The 19743-nt window shown below is 35.1% G+C and overlaps 1 protein-coding gene across 1 annotated transcript in view; it reads left to right on the top strand.

Moving 5' to 3' along the window:
• Positions 1 to 19051, top strand: part of CDYL (chromodomain Y like) — an 88559-nt gene extending 69508 nt beyond the window's left edge. The window contains 5 exon segments of the mRNA XM_069103555.1: positions 1123 to 1379; positions 2903 to 3075; positions 9674 to 9884; positions 15612 to 15755; positions 17404 to 19051. Coding sequence (XP_068959656.1) covers positions 1123 to 1379; positions 2903 to 3075; positions 9674 to 9884; positions 15612 to 15755; positions 17404 to 17562 — 944 coding nt within the window. The 3' untranslated portion in view covers positions 17563 to 19051.
• The last annotated feature ends 692 nt before the right edge of the window (positions 19052 to 19743 follow it).

The following is a 19743-nucleotide window of genomic DNA, read 5'->3' as shown; positions in this document are numbered from 1 at the left end:
TTTTGATTCACCAATGGTATTATAGCTAGTTATTGTTTGAGGTATATTTTTAAAATTACAGTGATCTATTAGTGAGTATACTGTCCTGAAAGGCATTGAACTGCTGGGTAAACATTTTTCACTATGGTTGTAAAAGGTATTTTTGCATTAGAAAAAAGATCAGATTAGATAACTGTTGCACCAACACAATATTCACAGCACCAATATAAATATGCCTGCATAGTGCTCAATTGTAAAATATAACAGATTCTCCACGTAGAAGACAAAAGCAAAACATTTATTCAGCCACCAGGAAACCGAATCCATCATACCAACATAGAAGTTAATGCACTACAACATAGCAGAGAGCCACACCATCCTTTAACCTTCTTGCAAACCAACAGAAGCCTAGCTGTCCCAGCAGGTGGCAAACACCAACCTTTACTCACAAGCCTAACTGTCTCCCTCAGATGGGTCCTCTCCTCCCTCCATTTTAGCTGCTCTGACTCCCAGCTTCCTGTGGGCTCTGTTCCACCCTTCAGCAAACTTCTCCCACCACAGGCTCCATGTGATTGCATTCAGCCTGTTAGAGGGCAGGGTTTATCTTCAAAGGAGGGAAGGGCTTCAAATTCCCTTTGGCTTATTAAGGGGCAGGGAAGATCTTCAGATTCTCATTATCATTGCAATAACACACAGACCTTTTCTACCAATTCATAAATTAAAAGTATTCTTGAGTAAATATGACATATCTTCCTTTTTGTTACTTCTCACTGCTAGGATGATTTCCTTTCAGAAGTCCCTTTCTTTTTTAACTTCGTTCTCAAATTTTGCTGCTTTTGCTTTTTTTGTTTATATGCAAATATATTTCCTTATTTCTTTTAAGAAAAGAAAAATAATCAAGTGAATTTCCTTTTGTTTTGTGTCTTGTACTTTCAATCTTTACTGTATTTTCTAGGAAAGCATAGGTCTTCAACATTGAAACAAGGATTTTAAATGAATTTTATTTTGACTTATTAATCTGAAAATATTTACTTTAATTTTTTTGAGAACTTTTAAGTAAATTATCACTTTTTTAATGAAGTCAGACATAAATATTAAATGTTGGGTGTCATTGAATACTTAATAATTTTAAAAACATTGCAGGTACCTCTGCCCTTATGGATACATTAGCAGCCAATGGAACAACCAATATACAAACATCTGTTACAGCAGTGACAGCCAGTAAAAGGAGGTTTATTGAAGACAGAAGAGACCAACCTTTTGACAAAAGACTGCGTTTTAGTGTGAGACAAACTGAAAGTGCTTACAGATACAGAGACATTGTGGTTAGAAAGCAGGATGGCTTCACCCATATCTTATTATCAACAAAATCATCAGAAAATAATTCATTAAACCCAGAGGTGAGTTTTCCTTATTTAGGGTCTGATTTTTCAGTCTGTTACCCATCTTCTTCTTCTTGTCTTCCCTCTTTGCCCTTCTGAATCATTACATCTGAAGATAGTAAGGATGAAGTAGTAAGCTTTTTTTGTTATTTTCTATCCTAGTCAAGTTTATTTCTGTGGAGAAAGGAAGATGTTAAAATAAATGAGATTTGAAGATCCTTTATTCATGTGTTAGCTATTCAGTATTTGGACCTGGTGTTGTTGAAATAACTTTTGGCTACTATGGCTTCACTTTCAGTTTTTAAAGACCTGCTGTGATGTTCAGCTATAGAACTCCCCCAAGATGATGAATGCTTACACTTCCTACAAGCTGAACTTAACAAAGATTTGAAAAGGGGGGAAAAAAGCAGTTCAGTAAAACCAACCAAAACCAATTATACAGCATCTCATACCTTCCCATAATCTTAATATCCCAACTCTGCCGTGAATGGAGGGAGGTGCATTTTCTCCTCTCTGCACTGGAACCACTTTAGTTTCCTTTTATTGTTCCTTCATTCAGATTATTTTAAACATGTATATTGTGTTTCTGGTTCTACTTAATTTTCAGTTCATATGAATTTTCCCCTTTCTGAATTCCTCATTTTCATCATTCTCAATTACAACAGTAATCCAATAAATTCACATACCACAATTTGTTTAGACTTTCTCTAATCACTTGTTACTTATTTTGTTTAGTTATTTTCTTTAATACAAAAAAGTTGCTACAATGAATGTTTTATTTAGATATGGAACCTTTCTGTTTCTGACCTTGTGGGATATGTGCCCAGCAATGGGATTTCTGGGTCAAAGAGTATAAATAATTCCCACTCTGTCTTTTGTCCTATGGAGTTTTATTGCTTCACTATTTACTTCATCATAGATACTTGTTAAGCATTTTTAAATAGATTTCTGCCTTCCTAAAAATAAACTCCTAGGGTGATGAAATTATACTAAATAACTGAATTGTTTTGATTCATATCCGATGTTTGGTGATTTCAGTGAATAGAACTGAAGTTGCTTCTGTGCACTGGTTGCATATGCCACCTGCTGACCAAAATATAGAAATGCCAAATGAATATTGAAAATGCATTATCTGCTAAGTGTCATTCTCAATAAACTAGTGCCCAGTGATACTCCTGGGTGATTTTGAGGACTTATATTTCTGACCTGTATACCTATTTGTGAATATAATTTGACATTTCTCCTCATTGTTTGGAAAATGAGAAATATAGAAATGTTTAAAAACCCATTTTTAAAAATCTGCAGATATTATAAGAGCTTTTGTAGGAAATAAAGATCCTTCCCTCTGATTGAATTTTTAAAACTGTTTAAAATATTTCTCTAATTTAAAATATCATCCCAACCAGTTTTAATGTTTGTTGGCATTTGCAATTAGCTTGTTCCATTCCATCTTTTCAGCATTTAAATTTTTGAGAGTCTGTGATGTTTCTATAAAGGAAACCTAGGGTTTAACTTGTAGCTCTCCTTGACTCTCTTAAAAGGTAATGAAGGAGGTCCAGAGTGCGCTGAACACAGCTGCTGCTGATGACAGTAAACTTGTGCTACTCAGTGCAGTTGGGAGTGTCTTCTGCTGCGGTCTTGATTTTATTTATTTCATTCGGCGTTTAACAGATGATAGAAAAAGAGAAAGCACTAAGATGGCAGAAGCTATCAGGTATGTAGTTTTTCTTGTAGTGTGTATTTTTTCCCCTTATATTCTGTTTTAAAGTATAATTTTAGTGTCAAACCTTGTAAGTAAAATAGAAGTATTGTTACTAATTGATACACTTTGTTGCTTGACCTTTATATAACAGCACATTGGTAATAATTAAACTGGCAGGCTTTTTGACCCACCAACATAGTCCTTTTTAATTGGATGGACAAGTGGAATTCCTCTGGAGGTATACCCAAGGAATGTCCCAAAGCAAAGTGGGGAAAAAACTCCTTTTGCAATCAGAGGACTCTGTGGGCTCCACTTTTAGCTCTGTCATTATAACTTGAAGCAAATCATTTAATCTCTAGACCAGAATTTCTTCATGTACAATGAAGGATACTCTAATAAGAGGTCCCTTCCGTCTCTGGAATCTGTGAACTTATGTGTAGCACACAGAGCAATGCTCCCACAAAAGGGTCTCTTTGATATAGTGATGGGAATTTTTTTCTGTCTTATATACAAAAATATGGAGTTGATGATAGACTCTGTAGAGACATTTTTTAAACTCTCAGAGCAAGGCTACTCTTCCCATAACTGATTAAAATTTGTATACTTTACATTTCACTTTATTGTTAGAATATAGACTTATTAAAACCAGCTTAATCACAGTGATTTTTTTTTTGAAGGTAGGGCGATTTGGGTTAAGTGACTTGCCCAGGGTCACACGGCTCGTAAGTGTTAAGTGTCTGAGGCTGGATTTGAACTCAGGTCCTCCTGACTCCAGGGCCGGTGCTCTATTCATTGCACCACCTAGCCACCCCAATCACAGTGATTTTGATAGACTGTGGTCCTTAAAGATTTTTTTTTAAATGACATCTTAAATTCTTTGTATTTATTTCTTTTTGCAAATTGTATGTTAATAATAATTGTAAAGAACAAATAGACCCACACATTGGGATTTTTCCTAATTTTAAAGCTGCCATTTTGGGTTTTATTTTGTATCAATAAAATATTCTGTCATTTAGCAGGGTTTTAGTTAATTAACTAGTCTTCCTGTCATTTTAAAAGGACTACTAATTAATTCCTAGTCTTATGGTTTTCCTAGTACCATGTAATAATAAACTTTTCCACAAACTATAGATTTTAAAAACATATTTTCTGTATGTTATTTATATTGATAACATATACCCTAAAAAATAATATTGAAAATCAGATATGTCAAAATTAATTTCAGTCATTACATTTTTTTACTAGAATTACCTTTTAAGACCAAGGCCTTTTCACTACTCATTTTGTTTTGGCTTTGTATCCCTAGCAAATAGCATTTAAAAAAAATAATAGTATTTAATTTACATATAAAAACTTTTTAGCATTAGCTTTCTTTTTTAAAATGTATTTTATTTTTTCCCCAATTACAAATTAAAACCACTTTTAAACTTTAAAAAAAAATGTTTTGATTTACAAATTCTATCCCTTCCTAGCTGAGACAGTAAGAAATATGATATAGTTTATACATGCATGTGCATTCATCTAAAAAACTTTTCGCGTTCCAGATTTTCTCTCACTTCCCCCCTCCCTGAAACAGCAAACAATCTGATATGAGTAGAAAACATATGACCACCCTAGTCATGTTGTAAAAGAAGACAGACCAAAAATGGGGAGGGAAGGGAACATGGGGAGAAATACAGATGGTGAAAAATAGTGTGCTTTAATCTATTCAAATTACATCAGTTCTTTCCTTGCAAGTAGATAGCATTTTTCATCATGAATCTTTTGGAATTGTCTTGCATCATTGTATTGCTATTACTGTGTATGGTGTTCTCCTGGTTTTGCTTACTTCGATTTGCATCAGTTCATATAAGTCTTTTCTGAAGTCTGTCTGCTCATCATTTCTTAGACCATGGTAGTATTCCATTACAGTCATATACCACAATTTATTCAACCATTTCCCAATTGATGGGCATCCCCTCAATTTCCAATTCTTTACTATCATAAAAAGAGTTGCTATAAATATTTTTGTGCATATGGGTCCTTTTCTCTCTTTTTGATCTCTTTGGGATACAGGCCTCGTAGGGGTCTTTCTAGATCAGAGAGTGTGCACAGTTTTGTAGCCCTTGGAACATAATTCCAAATTGCTGTCCAGAATGGTTGGTTCAACTTGCAGCTCTAGCAATAGTGAATTTCTCCATTTTCCCACATCCGCTCCAACATTTGTTGTTTTCCTTTTCTGTCACATTAGCCAGTGTGACAGGTGTCAGGTGGTACCTCAAGAGTTGTTTTAATTTGCATTTCTCTGATCAGTGGTGATTAAAAGAATTTTTTCATCAATGACCATTTGATTTCTTTATCTGAAAACCGTCCATATACTCTGATCATTTGTCAGTTGGGGAATGGCTTTGATTCTTATAAATTTGAAAGCATGTAGCATTTTACTTGAGACTTAAGCTAGATTTGAAAGAATTTAATACAGTTTTTCTGGCTATAGTCAATGTAGACATTTTTGTCCCAGTCAGCATTTTCAGCAGCTTTCCTTCCGGAAAAATTAAGCCTCAGGATTCAAGGCTTCATCTGCCTTTCCCCATAATGTCACAGGCCATACATGGAGCTGTGCCCTTTTCCCCTTTTTAGCTGGATGTAGTACCTCCTGTTGGTTTCACTTTCCATATGCACCCCTCTCCAACATGCCGTTTTGCTGTTGGAGATTGTGGTGACATAAATTCTGGTATTCTATAAAGCAAGAAAAGACAGATTAAAAGAGAGGGTTAGATATGAACCTTCACTGGTTGATAAATTAGGATTTCTTTTTAATCAGAGAAGCATCAGAACAAATTTATCTGTATGTTTGTGCAAACTCATGTTTCTTTTGAAAAACTAGCCTACCTATTTTAATGAATTTAATCAACTAATTTTTTTTTCCTTTTTGGAGGGGGGAAGGCAGGGCAATTGGGGTTAAGTGACTTGCCCAAGGTCACATGGCTAGTAAGTGTTAAGCGTCTGAGGCTAGGTTTGAACTCAGGTCCTCCTGACTTCATGGCCAGTGCTCTATTCACTGCACCACCTAACCTGCCTTAACTAAATTTTTTTTTTTAATGAGAGTTCAGTCTGGACAGATAAAAGATTTTTCGTTTGTTTGCTTCTGTTTTAAGTCCTAGAAGTAATCAGTTACACTAGATTTACTTGACCTTTCAGCTTGTTCATTTGTATTTAAATTAATTTTCTATGTGTAGTGTTGGATTATAAACACCTAGAGAAGTCTCTGCTATCCTGTGCTATTTTTAGTTTTGTCACTTTAGCAGACTAATGTTACATTTTCATAGAAGCACAGATTTTTTCTTCTTTTTTTTTTTAAGCAATCGGGGTTAAGTAACTTGCTCAAGGTTACACGGCCAGTTATTTCTGGGTGTGGTGCTGAGTGTCTGAGCCCAGATTTGATCCCCAGGTCATCCCGACACTGGAGCCGGTGCTCTTACTCACTGAGCCACCTGGCCGCCTCTGGAGTACAGATTTCTTAAACAGTTATAGTAGTACTTTTTTATCATTTTAAATTTTTTTAGAAAGGAAACCCAGTTAATATTAAGGAAATACTAAATTTAGAAATCATATGGTCAAGAGATTTTAAAACTCTGAGTGGCTATTTGAACCTTGCTTTTATTTCTAAATCTCATGAGATACAAGAGAAATCCTCATTAATTTGGAGGTTTTTTGGTACAGATGAAATCCTTTAGGATCAGTGAACTGACATTTAACCCCGTGGTTCACTACATTTTTCCTAATGTAAGCATATATATCAAGCTGTAGTAACTTTTTAAAAAATTCTGCCTTTTCATGTTCTCTAAAAGCATATCTCATGAGTATGAAAGCTATAGTTTTGAATATGTTCTTATTCAATTGAAGTCAGCCTCCTTTGCATTTCAAGTGGAATAGCAAAAAACACTCCTAATCCACCAGGTTCCCACTTCCCAAGTCTTCCTGACATTCAGCAGTTGCCTACTGCTGCCAAATTATTTTGACCTGATTGATTTTGGCTTGACTAATTAATTATTTCTCTGACTACTATATTTATTGGTGTGATCTTATGACTACACATAGATATGTTGGGCTTTCTGATCCTAAGAAGAAAGCAGGTTTTTGTACCAGCGTCTAATCATCTTTTCAGAAATAACTACCTGTTTGATATAAAGCTTTCTATTAGATTTGGAAAACAGAAGTTGACTTTTTGGCAATAAAATATAACTCAATTCCAAGAAATTCCTTTATCATGTTAAAATTCAGGTTTTACATCTCACAAAAGCAAAGTAGCAATCTTTTTGATCCTTTGTATGGGTAAAAGAAAAAATCCTGTTTATTATTGTCTGAAGATTTCTCTGCTGTTAAATTGTACTACTAATTTTGATAAGACTTTTTTTGCCTTACACAATCTACAGTTTTGGCAGTTGCTGCCTCAGGAGTACTCAGTAATATACCATAGGGAATTTATTCCTATATCATTGACCCATAATCCTCAAGATGTTTTAGAACATAGGTAGCTTAATGAACATTGTCTACACTTAGGTCAAGAGTCTATTTAAAAGGTTGTCTCTTTATATCATTAAAATCTAGTGTGATCTTTCAAACAATGCCTCAGACCCTCTTATTTAGGAATTCTTACTGCAAACTCATACATTTAAGCGAGTTAAGTCTCATTGCATGAAAACGTCCTGAATAACAGAGGTGGAAGTACAACTGGCTAGCTGAGGTGACTGTGCAGTGCCTTTGGAAAGAAGCAGCTATAGCCGGGGAGACTTGTCAGATAACTACATTCGGAAATGCCTCTCCTTCCCCAAAAAGAATCACAAATAAATCAAGAAAAAATGAATCTTTTAAAGCTTTCATTACCACCAACTTAATAATCATTAATTTTAGATTATATGAAGTATCCAATCTTGTTTTTTCTTATTGAAGATCGTTATGTGGTTTATTGAAATGCTATTGTATAGAGCATCCCATGTATCTTAATTTGAGTGTTCTTGCTTAGTTTTAGAATTCATTGTAAAAAGCTGTTTTATAATTTGATACTGAACCAAATTGGACTGAAAAGGAATCTTCTGTATTTGCAACATTTTTAATTCTTTTCCCTCTCCTACTGCGAGATCATGCAAAGAAAAACAGTTGCCTAGATGAGTACCAGGCTCTTGTAATTTCATAATACTACAATTCATCTGCATTATTATATATAATCCCTAACAGTTACTTGTTTGAAAATTGATGATTAATGATTCCAGAAGGATACTATGATGGACAGTGATAATGGGGCATGAATTGAGCCATAATGTATCAAGAGATAAAATTCTAAAAGTTTATGTTGAGATTGGAGAAATTAAACTTCTTTATAAATCTTTTTCCAAAAAAGAAAATTTAGTTTAAGGTGACAGTAATATTTGAGAATACCAAGTTCATAGTTTCATCATGTCAGGGCTACATTTGTGTAAGCTGTGGAAAGATTGCATATCTTGAGTCCAGGCTATTTTTTACTCTCCAGAGCTTTGGTTCACATTACATTCCTTCTTGTTGAAGGAACAGACAAAAAAAATAAGCTCTTTTGTATACAAACCCACTTATAAGATGGCATATCTCTATCTCCAAATTAGAAAAGGAATGTTGCCACATTGATTCTCAGTATCCAACCTAGAAGTTACTTCCAGCTTCCATAAAAGAGAGACAACATCAGTAGTCAGGAAGGTTGGAGGCAGATAAGTGGCTAGTGAATAGTGCTGGGCCCGGAGTCAGGAAGAACTGAGTTCATATGTGACCCTGGGCAAGTCACCTCCTATGTTTGCTTCAATCTGCTGGAGAAGAAAATTGCAAACCACTTCAGTTTCTTTGCCAAGAGAACCCCATGGACATTATTTGCATGCCATGATCCACAGGGTCAAGAAAAGTAGGACACAAGTGAACAACCTAATTTTAAATCCTGACTCTTCCATAAAGGGTTTCTTGACTTCTAGACTTTATTCATCTCCCCTTTTTCTAGATCCCTACAACTTTTAATATGACACTTTATACTGCAGTTTAGCACAATCTGTGCCATACGGTGGTTTTGTGTGGTCTGTAAATTGGTTGGTAGCTTTTTAAGGACTCCTTAAGTCTCCATAATCTGTATACCCTACCATATCTAAAACTATACTAAGCATTTGGGCCCTCAGGAAATATTTTTTGCCAAATTTTAAAAGTCTAAACTAGTACCATGATATGCTTCTCAGTTTCATTCCTCCCAACAGCATTGCCTTCAGAATTTCAAATGTAAAGTCTGTTATACTCGTACTTAGGGTTATGGGAATAGATGTCCAACCTCTTCCTTTGCCCAAGATCCCACAACTACCAAGACTGCCACTGAATATCACTTTCATATTTGTTTTACTGTCACAAGTCTTATATTGTACTTCAATTATAAGCATTTTATTAAATAGAGTTGTACCTTAGAAATTCTCAAAAATAGAAAAGAAATATTCAGCATCCATTAAGCTGTTCGAAGATTAATTATCATTATGGTAGCTTTTTGTTTTTCAAAGACAAAACACAGAGTAATATTCTTTTCCTCTTTTTTTTTTTCTATCTCCTTCCCACCTTCCACTCCTTTAAGAAACTTTGTAAATACCTTTATACAGTTTAAGAAGCCCATCATTGTAGCAGTAAATGGCCCTGCCATTGGACTTGGAGCCTCCATATTACCTCTTTGTGATGTGGTTTGGGCTAATGAAAAGGCTTGGTTTCAAACACCATATACTACATTTGGACAGAGTCCAGATGGATGTTCATCACTTATGTTCCCGAAGATAATGGGACTGGCATCTGTGAGTATCTTAATTTTATTTTGCATTTGGAAATCATATGAGAGTGTTTAGCTTGGTTACTACCTAATTAAAGTATAAAGAGTGTCATCATCTTCAGTGTTTCATTTGGTGGGTGTCAACATTACTTTATGTTCACTATTAGGTGTTTTGTTTTGTTTTGTTTTCCATAAATAATGGAAATATTTCAATTCATTAAGCATTTCTTTTGATCCCTTAGCATGCCTGGCCATGGTTCTATGGTTAGATAACAACATCATTTTTAGAAGCATTTTGTTTTACATGTTTGCTTATTTTTTTTAAAGTCAAGTTAAGATTAGATGGTAGTAAACATTTGTGCCCATCAATTGGCTCTGTCTGGTTTTCTTAAATCTCAAACTTCCTTGGAGGAATTGAGCATTTGGCTAAATTGTACTGGAAGAAAAGGGTAAAGTGCCCTTAGTGATAAGTAGTGGTGAGACATTTTTAAACTTAAATTGATTCCCACCACATGTCATGTCTATTTTTCTATTTTAAAACTCTGATTTTATTGGTTTGGGGAACTCTTAGTGCCGATGCAGACTGCTAATTGTTCTGCAACTTTTTATCTGGGAAAGTGCCTGAGGCACTGAGAGAAAAACTCACTTGCCCAGAAGTAAGACTTGAGTTTTCCTTATGTCTAGCTGGAAGTTCCACTGGTCAGAGAACTGCTCAAAAGATAGCTGTTCACAAGCATTGTTTCACCTAAAATTCTCTAAAACAAGATATTTGGGTAGTAAATCAAAAAAAAAAAATTAGTGACTTCTTGGATGTTTAGTCATGGAAATAATTATACAACTTATATAAATATACAATAAAATTATACAAGTCCTACAGAATCGCATAATATTTCTGTCCCTTTCATCTTTGAACTGTTTTTTGTTATTCTCTATTCAACTATATGCTCTTCTAGACATCTTGATGAGAAAATATGGACCGCTTTTGATTTTATCCCCTCTTCACATATGAAGACACTTGGAAGTTACATTCCAGCCAGCCAGAAGAGTGGTGACAGAGAGAAGGAAAAAATTGAGTCAGTTACACTTTTCTTTCACTTATCTTGACCCAGTGCCACAAGTATTCTTTTCTAGTAAAATCTATCTTTGATACTGGGACCAAGTTCCATCTAGGCTATAAACTACTGAAAAAGTACTAGTAATTTGTTTTAAAATTAGCTTAGAAATACAGATATTATATTTTCAGAGGTTTGCTCACTGGAGATAGAAAAGCTTACTCTGGAATATTTTTGAATAAACATAATGAAGTCTCCATTTCTTTTTTTTATTTTTAACTTTTTAACAACTTTATTTAAAGTTTTGAGTTCCAAATGCTATCCCTCCCTCTTCCCTGAGATCCATTTCTAATAGAACATATTTCTTAATTTACCTGCCTACATTTGCTAAAATATACATGTACACTGTAGATACCCTTATAAACTTTTACACATATAACTTTCATAATACATCTTTATAGGTTTTTACACTGAAAAACTGTAACACTTTCCTATCTTTACATTTGATTGAGAGATAAAAGCAAAGGGTATATTATCATCCTTTTTTTTTTATCATAAAATTTAGCTGAGTAAAATAGCCTTAAAAGATTCTTTCTTCATTCAGTTAGTCTTATTAAAATGCCAGCCAGTAAACCCCAACTTAACTGGGCAGCTTATGTCCATCAAAATTTTTCCTTCCTTTGGAGAGGAGGAAAGGGAGAGGGAGAAGATGAGCTGAGTTATTCAACTGGCTGGGTCCCCATTCAGGTATCTGGGACTGCTCACAAGTTGTGTTTGTCCTTTGTTTTCAGAGAGGACCGTGACATCAGGGAAATGATGACATGACTTGCAGTTGATTTTTATTTGAGTGAGGGAGGCTGTGCAAGGTCACCAACCTCACTTCTCTTCCAGAGCCATCTGAGTCTAGTGGCCAGATATTCATCAAGACAACTAGAGATGACTCAGGATGCAATGGGAGAGCCTGGCCCCCTTCCTTCCTTCCATCCTGAAACAAAAGATAACAATAAAAATTATCTTTATAAAAACAAAAGAATCCATTGCATAGAGATGATAAGAAACTATGGGAACTCATAAAATCACCAAGTGGAATAGTATAAAGAGGGCTCAGGAGAGAGCCTTTGACTGGTACCCACAGTTTTCAGGTATCATGTAGATAAAGATCCAGTAGAAGAGACAGAAGTAGCTATCAGATGCATTTCAGAATCCCTGTAACAATGTCTCCACAAAGGCAACTCTCAAAAAAGCCATAAAGCTAGGTGTATGCTCACCAAAGGTGTTCATCAGTCTTATGCTGGATGTCTCACATTAGGTCCAAATTGAGGAATTTGCAAGACAGGATGAAGCATCTTTTCCATAACACTTCCCACCCCGTCCCCATTCTCCTATTTGCAGATGACATTCTGATTACCTTGAGTTTCTAGAGCATTATTCAGCTGTGTCAGTGAGATCCATGGTGCCTCAGAAGAGACTGACTCAATAGTGCAGAGAGGCAAAACAAAATAGGTGTAAAATAGCTTTGCAGCCAGTCAGTCCCTTTGCTTGATTCATCACTTTGTGTATTAGGCATTTCAGATGAACAGTGAGACTTGGATCTAGACTTGAATGTGAGGAAGAGAATGGGACAGATTGCATTTGGAATATTCCACAGTATTTTCAGTAATCCCAATTTTACTTCTGGGACAAAACCCACAGGTTTTTCTTTTAGGTTTGTTTGATTTTTTTAAAAACATAGAATGATTTATGGTTGAAAGTCTTATACTGCCATAGCATCAATGAAATCAAGAGTCTTTGGTGACCTTGAGGGCAGTGGAGATAAGCATAGTAGGAATAGGAAGCAGGTAGGTAACAGTACATTCCCAGTGATGGCCCACAGATAAAGTGTTATAATGGATAGAACATTGTGCTCAGGTGTAGCCCTGGCATCCACAGTAAGCAAAAACATCCAGAGGAAGGTGTCCCAGCACGTTGGCTGAATTGTCTTCAAAGGCATGTGGGACAGCACAGACAAGAATCTCACCAGGACCATGTGCTGTCACAGGGGAGATCGTGTCTGCTAGGAGATGGAGAGAAATAGCAGTAGCAACTTGGGGAATCAGGAAAGGCTTCTTGTAAAAGGCAGTGGAAGTGAAATTGAAGAGGCATTAGGTCAAGTTGATGCAATGGGAGTTGTGTTTGAGGCATGGCAAGAAAGGCCAGTCTGCTTAGATCATAGAGTTTATGGAGGTGAATAACATATAATAATAGCCAGAAAAGTTAGTTGCTGCCAGGTTAGGAATAACATTAAATGTAAGTTTTTTGCACCTCTACCCACCCACCCATACTAGAGAAAAAGTCTAAATTATTATAGTATTAAAAGATAAAATATATTGATATTATAGAATTTTTGTTTATGTATGTGTGTGTGTATGTATGTATGTATGTGTTAGCCGTTTCTGAATTTCTAAACTTTTTCTATGTTATCTGCTGACCCCCACTTGTTGTCTGTGGCATCTGCAAAACTCCCTGAAACTCCCATTTGATTTCTTACTCTGACCTGTGATATATCAAAGTCATGATGGGCAAGTTCTCATTGTAGAAGGGATAACTAGAGTGAAAAATGGAAGAGATTTGAAGTGGGGAGATCATTTTAAGAGGCTTTACAATAGTCCAAGCAAAAGGTGCTTAGAGTCTAAACTGGGATGGTGTTGTGTAAATGGAATTAAGGAATAGAATTCTCATTTTATTTTATATTGTCTATCCCTCCCAATTTTATGTCATCTGTGTACATGTTAAGAAAGCTATCTTCTTCAAATGCCATTGATTATTGTAATTACTGTTTTTCTTCTTTCTTTTTTGAAGGGGGATGGCAAGGCAATTGGTTACATGATTTGCCCAAGGTCACACAGCTTTTTAAGTGTCAAGTGTCTGAGACCAAATTTGAACTTGGGTCCTCCTGATTCCAGGGCTGGTGCTCTGTTCACTGTGCCACCTAGCTGGCCCTAAATGTCTTAACTGATGTAGTGTGAATGTGTCAAAAATAGAACATGGACATAGCAAGTATAGACCAAATCATATAATATGACACAACAATACATTAATGATAATGTTGCCATTTGGGGTAAAACTTAGATTAAAATTGCCATGGTGATGTTCTCATAATCTCCTTCCAGATATGCATGAGCCCATAATTTCTGTAATTTAAAAGCTTTATGGGAAATTGGGCTTTATTATAGTTTAATCAGTCCAAGTTCAAGAAAATACTTCAGTTGTAGGTAGAAATGTTTTCTAACTCTTAATATATCATATTGACCAACCATAGGAATTTATATAAGGCATCTGCATATTTAAGGTCTTGATATCATGTATCTTGTAAAATTTCAACTGCTGATTCTTTGTTGTTTTTTGTCATGGACGCCTGTGGTAAAGTCTGTAGATCCCCTGTTAGTATATTTTTGGGGTTTTTTTTTTTTTTTAAGCAATTGGGGTTAAGTAACTTGCTCAAGGTTACACGGCCAGTTATTTCTGGGTGTGGTACTGAGTATCTGAGCCCGGATTTGATCCCCAAGTCATCCCAACACTGGGGCTGGTGCTCTTACTTGCTGAGCCACCTGGCCGCCCCTAAGCAATTGGGGTTAAGTAACTTGCTCAAGGTTACACGGCCAGGTGTTTCTGGGTGTGGTGCTAAGTGGGCTGAGCCCAGATTAGATCCCCAGGTCATCCCAACACTGGGGCCGGTGCTCTTACTCACTGTGCTACCTGGCCGCCCCTTGTATATTGTTTTTCAGCATATGAGATACCTAAGATTTCAAAAGAAGCCAGTTATATTGAGATGATGTTATTAAGATTTGTTTAGTTCACAGTCCTCAAGTTAAATTACACTATTACCCATAGAACAAAAACCTACTGTATATAAAATAAATCATCTTTGGTTTCTATTAAATAGTCTTTTGTTTTTATATTGGCTTAAAGGGTTTTTTATTCCTTGATCTCTTGTACATGTAGCTAACTGGTTCCATTTTATTGGGTTAGTCTTTATATCAACCATGATGAGAAATCAGTTCAAAAGGGAATTGATTTTATGAAGATAGGCAATTAAATTGATGCTTTGTACTTTAGTTTATTTAAATGCTTCAAAAAATGTTAAACTCATGAGTGTAATATTTTGCTTTTACATTACTAGATTTCAGAGATTTTGATTAGTTCATAGAGAAGAACACCATCACCACCACATATTTTACAGACCTTGCATCAAAGGAAGAAATCCTCTGAGCTGTGTAATTAACAGAAAAGGGTAGCAGCTTCTTTTAGTTCAGAAAATATAGTCAGACTTTTCATTAAATATGTGATCCTAATGAAATGTTCCAAGTTTTCAAATATATAGCAGGTCAGCTTTTGAAACATTGCCTAGTTAAAAGTGTTTTTTCCAATTAGAAGGAACTTTTTATGTTCTGTATCACTAGTGATTTAATGTTTTTCAACTATTTGTTCATTGTTATCTTAGAAATGATTTGGTTTTGTACTTGGTAAAGTAAGACTGGTAGTAGCTATTTGGATCAGATATTGGAAAATGTCACCACCCCAAGGATCCACATAAAAAAGACAGGCATTTTAAAAATTCATCTTTGGTTTAGATTTTCTGAGGGGCATATTTCTTAGTTTGAATCACTCCCACCCAATCCTCCATTTCATTTCATATCAGAAATAACTTTTCTTTCCCTTAGGCAAATGAAATGTTATTCAGTGGGAGGAAGTTGACTGCGCAGGAGGCTTGTGCCAAAGGACTGGTCTCCCAAGTATTTTGGCCGGGGACATTCACACAGGAAGTAATGGTTCGAATTAAGGAACTTGTCACGTGTAATTCAGTTGTAAGTTTGTTCTCTTACATATAATATTTTAATCTTAGGACTTAATGGCACTTGTCCTCAAAAGAGCTCATAACCCTGTTTCAAAAACTTGACAACGATTAACACCTCCTAAACACTCTAGATTTTCCAAAGGGGAGGGGGGAGAACACCATGATTTCTACTGCTTGATAGGCAGCACTTTTCCACTACACTTTCACCCTGATTTTGATGCCTTATGATTTTGGTTATCAGAGGTAGTGCTGAAAGAGAGCAGAGCCATGGACTGCTTTTCTGTTATCAAAGCCCTAGCCTGGCACAGTTCAGAGAAACTTGTGTTGATAACTTAATTTTTTAGTCACAGCAAGGCTCAAAGACCATCTGCTTACTCTTAGAAGAGTTGTAATCTGTGTCCATGGAAGTACTAACCATATTGAAGTGCCTTAAAATAAGTACAGAAAACAATTGCATTCAGCATTTAAAACTAGAATAGAAGCCATAACCAGGAACTGGCACTTGATAGCATTTTGTCCTAATCAGTGTTTCTGTCCCTATTTCAGTATATTTTTAAATTTCCCTTCATCGTTTGAGAAACAGGAACTTTAGAATTTGGTGTAAAATTGAAAGCCAGAAGAGGGGCAGTAAAAATGTTTTCTCATGATTCCTCACAAAAATATATTTCTGGTTGGAGGATAAAAAAAGTTGGTTCACTTTCTATGAAAAAAAAACAAGGTATAAAGTGAATAAGTAATAGAACCTCTAGTAATATCTAATCTTCCTTGTTAGCAATCCACTGTTTGGCTCAACCTCTAAAGCATTCTAGAGTAATACTTTGTTATAAATTATTGTCACATCTATAACTTTAAAATCATTTTACCAAATGTGACTGTTCTAAACCATCTTCAAGTATAAAAATGTTGAACAAACATCCATGTTTTAATAATTCCTGATTCTCACAATTGACCTGCTTATAATTTTAAAATTATGCTAAATAGCACATTCATTCTTTTAACAGTGAAATGAGTTCCAGTCAGAGAAGATAAAATTATTTTTTCCCTAAATCTCAAGACATTCATGTCACATAATTATGGGGGAAAAAAACAGTTATCAGCACCCATTCCTAAAACACATGAGAATCCATCCTGTTTCTAAAGACCACAAAAGAGACACTCTCAGTCAGCAGACAAGTACTTGAACTTTTCATCACTTGTATTGTTTAGTAGAAAATGTGATCCAAAGATAACAGGATCTTAATTTCAAGATACATTTACTTATTCGTTGAGCAGTATGCAAGTTTACACTATTCAGAATTTAAAAGTTTTCATTTCGGTCCAGAATAATCATAGCATTATACTTGAGATTTGTATTCATTTTCTGTCATGATAAGAGTTTTTATGTATACAAAACCGTACTGGGAACCTTAAAACTGTTTTTTGATAGTTCTGTAGCCATCTTGAAACTGATGTTATTTCCATTGTTTATAATATAAAAATAGGAAATTTCTGTTGTTTTGCCATTTTCTCCATACATTATGAAAAATTTTCCTAGGCACTTTTCTGAACTGATGGTGATCCTTCTTTATGTCACTACTTTGTCCATTTCAGTTCAAGGAATTAAGTAGCAGTGCACTTATTGTTGCCCATTATTAATTGACTATTGTTCTTTGATCTAGGTACTTGAAGAATCCAAAGCACTAGTACGCAGCATCATGAAGGTGGATTTAGAACAAGCAAATGAAAAGGAATGTGATGTTTTGAAGAAAATCTGGGGCTCTGCCCAAGGAATGGACTCCATGTTGAAATACTTGCAGAGGAAAATTGATGAATTTTGATTGGCAAAAGTGACACTGGAATTGTGTTTAGTGGGACATCAGTGGCTCAGTAATGCCATAATTCATTTAAAATCCAGAAACAAGTTTACTTATAACTAAAAAAGCTTGGAAATAAGACTGGGAAAATTCAAGCTTTTACAGTCAAGGAGTATTTTTAAAGTACTGTATCCTTTAAAAGAAAAAGGGCAGACAAAGCGCCTTTATCCCAATATAATTATTTTATACAAAATAAATGTACACACACAATCTGAAAAGTTATAATGTTGAGCACCAGACAGTTCTTTGAATCTCTAATTTTTGTTATCTTTGGCTAGTACTGTATAAAAAAGAAAAGGATTGGATGGTGTTTGTTGTTTTCTGGGTGACAGGAAAGTCTAGAATAATGTTTGTTTTCCTCATTTTTTTCTCCTAGAATAGAGTGAAAACGGGTATGAGCCAGCCCCCCTCTCCTCACTTGCCCACTCACTAAGTCAGTAAGATCAGAGACATTGGCTGAGTTTGTTTCCAAGAAGGTGCGAATACCTCAGAGGATGAAATTCATAAATCAAAATAAGGCTTTAGTTTGTACCCCTCTAATGAGAAGTCAAGTGATGAACATATCTCCAAAACTGAATGTGTGCTCAGGATCTATGCTCAATAAGCCCTTTTTTTTGAAGACATGTCCATTTCTTACCCAGTTAGCATGAAGAAACCACTGTCTCTAGAAGAAAGCTTGTTTTGCAGTATTAGTGAATCACTGAATATCTTATGTATGAATATCTAAGTTATAAGTTAGTCTTAGTGGGTTTTAAAAGTAATTAGTTTTCCTGACTTTTCTGAAGAATAACTACATAAGTGCTTCTTGTTGCTGGGTGAGAATACTACTTTATATACAGTTTTGTTTTTTCTATTTGCAGTTTTAATTGATGTATTACACCAAAAAAAAAACATTTTATGTTCATAAAGTGTAATTTTTAGGTTCACTTAGAATATATTTTATTTAATAAGTTAAAATTCTTTTGGCACACTATTAAATACAGAAACTCCTTTCAAAAAACTACCTTATATTAGACATGTAATGCTTTTTATGTATACACTATATACTGTATACAGTATGGTGTACAAGAGTGCCCTGTGTAAATAGACATATTTGCATTCCTTTCAGGAGTGGTTACTGATTCCTGACTACAGATGCCTATTATTAGTTGGGCACCTGTGCTTGCAACGTATTGAATGTATGAAGAATGAAATAAAATCAAACCTTATTTTTGTACAGTTTTGAAGTTTGTACTTGGAACTGACCACCTCCCCTTCCTCATGGAGAGCTGTACAGTGTGTAAATCTGCCTTTACCTTGGATTGGTACAGTATTTTTGCATCTGTGGGACCTACTTTTTTGTTCAGTAGTTGAACTATATATAAACTGTACAATCTGTAAAGTTTTTATAGAATAAATATTCAGCTGTGAAAACTGGTTAAAATAAAACTAATATTTCTTAACACATTCTAAATTTCTCTGCCGTGGTCCAGTTTTTTTAGTTTTTATATTTATTTCAAGAATTCTGTGATCAGTTTTTAATCCTTTTAGAAGCTTTTCTGGGAGTGGGGTTTTAGAAGGAACAAGAAGAACATCTTTGGGTTCTTAAGTAGAGCTTCTATGAGTGATCTAAAAAAGTGAAGGAGCTGGCAAAAGAACTCTAATAATCTATGAAGATTTTCCTTGAAACCTGGCTTTGGAAAAGAGAATGGTACTTCTCCTGTGGTGTTGAGTAGAATACCCTTAAGTTCATTTTGAGTATAGTATTTAAGGTTTTCTTAAAGTGCAATAATGGTCTCTAAATTATGGTCCAGCAGACATTTCTGGCAGCCTTCATCGTACTGTATCTAATTCCCATCAAGTTCTCTTCCAATTATTTGATTGACATTTTGGACACATGAGGAGAGGAGACTCTTGATCAAAAAAGAAACAAAAGGCTAAAAATAATTTCTTAAAGGACAGCAGCAATGGAGTGTTAACTTCACAATATTAAAGGAATAGACAGTTTTTATAACCAAACACAAATCATATGCAGATGTACTGTTACCTTCCTAAATCTCAATCAAACCTCTTAGAAGCTATAGGTCTGAGAGGAAAACATCATAAATATTAGAAAATTTCCAGTGGAGTTGTCAGTTTTGTATATATCGTCTGTCCCTCCCCGAC

The sequence above is a fragment of the Petaurus breviceps genome, unplaced genomic scaffold (assembly GCF_028583685.1).
Source record: "Petaurus breviceps papuanus isolate PSGF00001 unplaced genomic scaffold, PetGlider_PUasm1.0 582, whole genome shotgun sequence".
Classification (NCBI taxonomy): Eukaryota; Metazoa; Chordata; class Mammalia; order Diprotodontia; family Petauridae; genus Petaurus; species Petaurus breviceps.
Note: the sequence above shows the minus strand (reverse complement) of the source record. Positions and strands in the feature narration are given on the sequence as shown.